Genomic DNA, 5,569 nt, shown 5'->3' on the forward strand with positions numbered 1-5,569 from the left:
GTTAGAGCTTTGGGTTATTCATTTCACTCCTACATACATAATGCTACTCCTACTGTGCATACACTGCTATATCAGATTCAGAATAGAGAAGACCAATGCAAAAGATGCCATGAGATATCAATGAGAACCATGTTTTTATCTAACTTGTTTGTTTCATGTGCATATACAAGTTTTCGTTTTAGAAATATCATGTATGTGGGTTAAAATAGGCTCCCGAAGTGGTTGAGCTCAACATACATGTCACTACTCACACAATGACACTAATTAGCTACTAAATAGGAACACAATCGTATCCAAAGTCCCATGTATTATCACTCATTATAGAAAAACCTGTCATTCAATAAAAACACAAGCAACAGTGAATAAAGCTGCATCCTATGCTCAATAGATGATTAGAGTCATCATGTGAATAAAAGCAGTACTTATAAGAAAACTTGTAACATAGATGCACCCTAATATAACCAGACAATATTAAAAAGAGTACAAAGCATGCCCAATACAGTAATTAGACAAAACATATCAGTAGGGAAGATTTATACATGAAGAACATAGTCATCACTAGTAAAACACAAGAAAGTATTGAGAAGAAAGTGTATATAGATCTAAGGACAACAATGTGAGTATTACTATTTACAATCCTTAACAATAGTGATAAGGGTTTCAGCCCTAAGGTACAACATCAAAATGCAAATGGACAGAGGAAAATCATTTTTTCAAGTAGCCATGAGTGATTATTTATGCAGTCCAAGTGCAATCAATGAAGTATGAAGACTCCCATCATACCTAATGCCAAGGATTAATGAAAGAGTACCAATATTTTTAGAGCAACAAAGGTCACTGTCATGGACCTAAAATACAATACATAAAGAGAAAGAACTACACAATACATGAGAAATCAGTCTCAATATGTAGAGAGAATGATCTTCATCCTAAAGAACAGAGCATCTACCACCATATCAAAGAATATGCACAACATTATCATCAAAAGGAAAAGTCTTGAAGGCATTGATATCATGAACAATCAATTCATGTTGACAAAGTAGCCACTATTGGAATAAAATCAGAAAAATAAAGTGATATTGTTTTCATTGTTTCTACAAAACCCAAATGCCGATTTGGCTAATTTTTGTACAGAATTTAGGAAGTGAAAATGCAAAAAAAACCCATTAAATTTGGTCAAAACCCAATTCGTATGTTCTCCAAACTCTTCACCAGTCCAAGAGAGGAGTTTTGACAATAAGTTTGATACTTTGAAGCTACAAGCAATCGTCATAAGACTAGAAGTTACTCTGTTTATGGTCAGATCAAACCATAAGAAGCTCGAAGTAGCGGAAAAAGGATGTTTTGAAACCCTAGTTACATGTCGGCGAGAGAGAAGTCTTCTCCGTGAAGATGCAAATACAAAATAAAAATATATGTTGAGATTTAGGGTTCGAGGAAATCTTGTTCATGCCCCAAGTCATTTCTTCTATTTTGTTTTTAGAAACAAGAATAATGCTCATGTAATAAGCCCTCATACAAGGGTCAAGCACTCTTAGAAATACTCCTTTTTATTTTATTTATCATGGATATACACTTAATATAGTTAAATTAATATTATTAAGATTTATCATTTAAAAATTCTAATTAAATTCTATCAAGTCATAATGGATAATGTTATTTATAATTAATACAATTTTATTAAAATTAATTCCATTAAATAATCTTAATAAAATTATATTAAATTATAAAAAAAAATTGTGAGAGAAAAATAAATAATTTTATCTTAGCAGTCAATTTAAACAAGTTGTTTTAATAAAATTATTTAAAACCCTGTCCTTAGAATTTAAAAGGCCCATGCCCGGACATCAAACCAAAATATAAATTACTCTAGTCTAGGTGGAAGAAATATAATCCTTAAGAATCTTTCTCATCTTCAATCATGAATGATTGTTTGTGTAGTTTTTCTACAATTGAAGGTAGATATTCCGTAACAGCACAATCCACTGATTCTTAAAAATGAGAAACGTGGATTAGAAATAGTCTTTCGACTGAACCGTTTTTCATATCGCTGATTCAATCATGATCTCAGTTTAAGTGAGCGCGAGACGTTTGAACTGGATTCAGAATTATCTCCTTAATCCAAAACCCTCCCGGTGAATTCCTAAAAATGAAGGATGGAGCCCTTCATGTACTCATGTTTCCATGGCTGGCTCACGGCCACATCTCTCCTTTTCTCGAGTTATCCAAAAGACTTGCAAATCAGGGCTTGAGGATCTCTTTTCTCTCCACACCGGGCAATATTTCAAAGATAAAGTCCTCGCTACATGAAAAGTGGGTGGGCAAGATCGATATGGTGGAGCTGCCGCTGCCCTCTGTAGAGGGTCTGCCTCCTGAAGCCGACAACACCGCCGATATTCCCATTGAAATGGCAGATCTGTTGAAGATAGCTCTTGACGGCCTCCAGAATCCCTTCGAACACCTTCTGCGCCGGATTCAACCGGACTATATAATTCATGATTTCTCACAGCACTGGGCCGCCAAGTTTGGTATCCCCGCCGTTTATTTCTGCATCTTCAGTGCGTCGGCCTTTGCTTACGCTGCAGTACCAAGCAGAAACAAGGCCGGGGAAACCACTGTAGAGGATTTGACCGCGCCACCGCCGGATTATCCATCGTCTGTCATAGCTTACAAACCATACGAAGCTAGCTCAGTTTTAGCTGGGTATAATGGCGACGGCGATGGAGGTATGACAGTTTTGGGTCGGTTTTTTAAATCTACGGAGGCATGTAAGATTATGCTCGTCCGATCATGCTTTGAATTGGAAAGCAAGTATTTTCATTATCTGGAGGCGGTGCTCAAAAAGCGGGTGGTTCCAGTCGGTATATTTCTACCGGCGACCCCGGCCGACGAACAGAACAAGTGCCTGCGATGGCTGGACAATCACCCGCCGGCTTCCGTTGTTTACGTGTCATTTGGCAGCGAGTGTTTTCTGTCAAAGGAGCAGGTTGCTGAGCTGGCAAAGGGGCTGGAGGAGAGCCATGTCCCTTTTCTGTGGGTTCTGCGCTCCCCTCGCTACAACGATGATTCCACGTCATCAGCAGAAGAAAGAGCGAGGGCGTTACTGCCAGAGGGGTTTGAGGAGCGCACGAGGGAGAGGGGTGTGGTGTACTGCAAGTGGGCACCGCAGCAGCAGATTCTTTGCCACTCTTCGACGGGAGGGTTTGTGAGCCACTGCGGGTGGAGCTCTGTGTTGGAAGCGCTGAGATCTGGGGTGAAGATAATAGCGCTGCCGATGCAAATTGTTCAGGGGCTCGACGCCCGGCTGGTGGCGGAGGAACTCCGCATTGGCATGGAGGTTGGTAGGGAAGAAGATGGGAGTTTCAGAGCGGAGGAAATTAGGAGATGTGTGAGGGAGATTATGGTGGGAGAAGAGGGAGGACGTGTGGCGGATAATATGGAGAAGGTAAGAGAGAAGTTGTTTGGGGAGGAGGATATCCAAGAGAGATACATAAGCGAGTTTATTAAGCAGCTTCTCTAGTTCCAACTCACAGTCAATGTTGTTACAAATCTCTACCACGTCTGTATAGATGGAAGGGTTTCGAAGTTCTAGTTTAATACCATGTTCTGTTCAATAAAAGTCTTCCCACTTATTACTCTGAAGCAGAAAAATGAATCGATTTGCCTATTTGTTATATTTGATTAAGACCTTATCATATACAATTGGATGGGCTTTGTAATATGGAGGTTTCAATTCATGGTGTTTAAATATAAGTTAGTTATGAGAGTGATTATAACATTGAAAATTGTTTCATTTTTATTAGTTTTATATGTATTATTGTTATTGTAAAATATTCATATTATACTGTTCAATTTATCCTGTTTATGGAATTGTGTCTTATTATAACTTTATGTAATTACAATTATACATTCTTATAAGCATATGTCTTATATCATATAGTTTATTCACACAAGTTCCAAGATCTATTCATAATCAATAATTGAAAATTACAATATAAAATAACACTAAAATCATCTATATTGACAAGTACATTGTGGGGAAAGAACATATTAAGACTAATTGAGGTTATGAAAATGGTTTAAAATATTTTGCAAAAACCGTGAGATTCTTGTCTCCAAATTCTTCCATTTTTAACTCAAAATGTGTATTCTTCAAACCCCTTTTAGTTGCTTTAGATATAATTTTAACATGTCTTTTTCACATGAGAATTTTACAATTTGGTAAAAGAATGTAACATTTCAATTAGATTTTAGGCTATGTAAGCACACAATATTTTAAAACTTGTTAGCATATGATTTGCAAAATTCATTTTTTTACTTTACTTTCATGCTTCAATTGTCTAATAGAAAATCATTAAAGACACTTCTCAACACCATATTTTATCTAACAAATAAAGACAAGATATGCAAATAAATTTCTACAATCAATTTATCTATGTATTTAGCACAATAAATCATTATTGAAATTTACATTGAATTATTTTTTATTAACTTATGAATCAACTTGAGAAACATCAAACCAATTAATCACATTAAAAGAACTAAGAAATATCTTATTCCTTATTTTAATTATAAAAACTTTTAAATAAAATAGATATTATTTGATTAATTATTAAATTAAATTTACATAAATATATATAATATACAATTTTCAGACCACTAAATATTATTCTAGAGACCTTATGGCATGTACTTTTTAGTGGTTCCTTAAATTCAGCCTTTACTACTATTTACCACCATAGACTTTACTAAACATAAATAGTAAAAATCTAAATTCTTGAGTTTGCTCCTTGAAGTGAAGTCCTCTATGAGGCTAAACATAAATAGTAAAAATCTAAATTCTTGAGTTTGCTGCTTGAAGTGAAGTCCACTATGAGGCTACAATATGTATGCATGAAAAGTACATTTGATTATTTTATTGAAAGGGAAATTTGCAATTTGTAGTCAATCTTATATTTTTATTAGAATACTTATTTATGTATACTTAACAAACATATTTTTTCACTTTTAATTTGGTATTTACTTTTATCTATTGAACATTGGCAATGACATTTATTTTTATTGATATTGACATTTACTTATATATAGTTGTCATTGAATTTGACTTATGTATGTGTAGTCATTTACTTAACCAAATGTACATGTCCTGATTAGATAAATCTGGATACACTCATACCCAACAACCAAACCAATAACCAAATTTACATGTTTACAACTATATTAATATAAGTTTAAAAGCTACACTTGTCTTGAATTATTAAATATTAGCATAATAATAAAATAATTCTAATAAATTTATATATATGAATAGAGACTTGAATTATTTTTGGTAATAATCTAACTTATAATTTTTTAAAATATTTTATGTACAAATATGAACCACACAACCATCAAATTTTAATTACATTTTATTATGAAAATGCATAAATCATGGTCATGTAAAGTATCGTGACACACTTTATCTAGATATTAATGTCTCTACATCATTATAATCAATAGGGCACATAGGTTGGATTGAAAATAGAGTCATGATGTGAGAAAAATAGATCTTATAAGTATGTGAAATAAA

At 34.1% G+C, this 5,569-nt stretch overlaps 1 protein-coding gene across 1 annotated transcript; it reads left to right on the forward strand.

Moving 5' to 3' along the window:
* Nucleotides 1-1,947: 1,947 nt before the first annotated feature.
* Nucleotides 1,948-3,720, forward strand: LOC131060715 (putative UDP-rhamnose:rhamnosyltransferase 1). The gene has a single exon (XM_057994050.2). The coding sequence runs from the start codon at nt 2,150-2,152 to the stop codon at nt 3,518-3,520; it is 1,371 nt and encodes a 456-aa protein (XP_057850033.2). The 5' UTR covers nt 1,948-2,149; the 3' UTR covers nt 3,521-3,720.
* Nucleotides 3,721-5,569: the final 1,849 nt, after the last annotated feature.

This window comes from Cryptomeria japonica, chromosome 6, assembly GCF_030272615.1.
Source record: "Cryptomeria japonica chromosome 6, Sugi_1.0, whole genome shotgun sequence".
NCBI classification, from domain to species: Eukaryota; Viridiplantae; Streptophyta; class Pinopsida; order Cupressales; family Cupressaceae; genus Cryptomeria; species Cryptomeria japonica.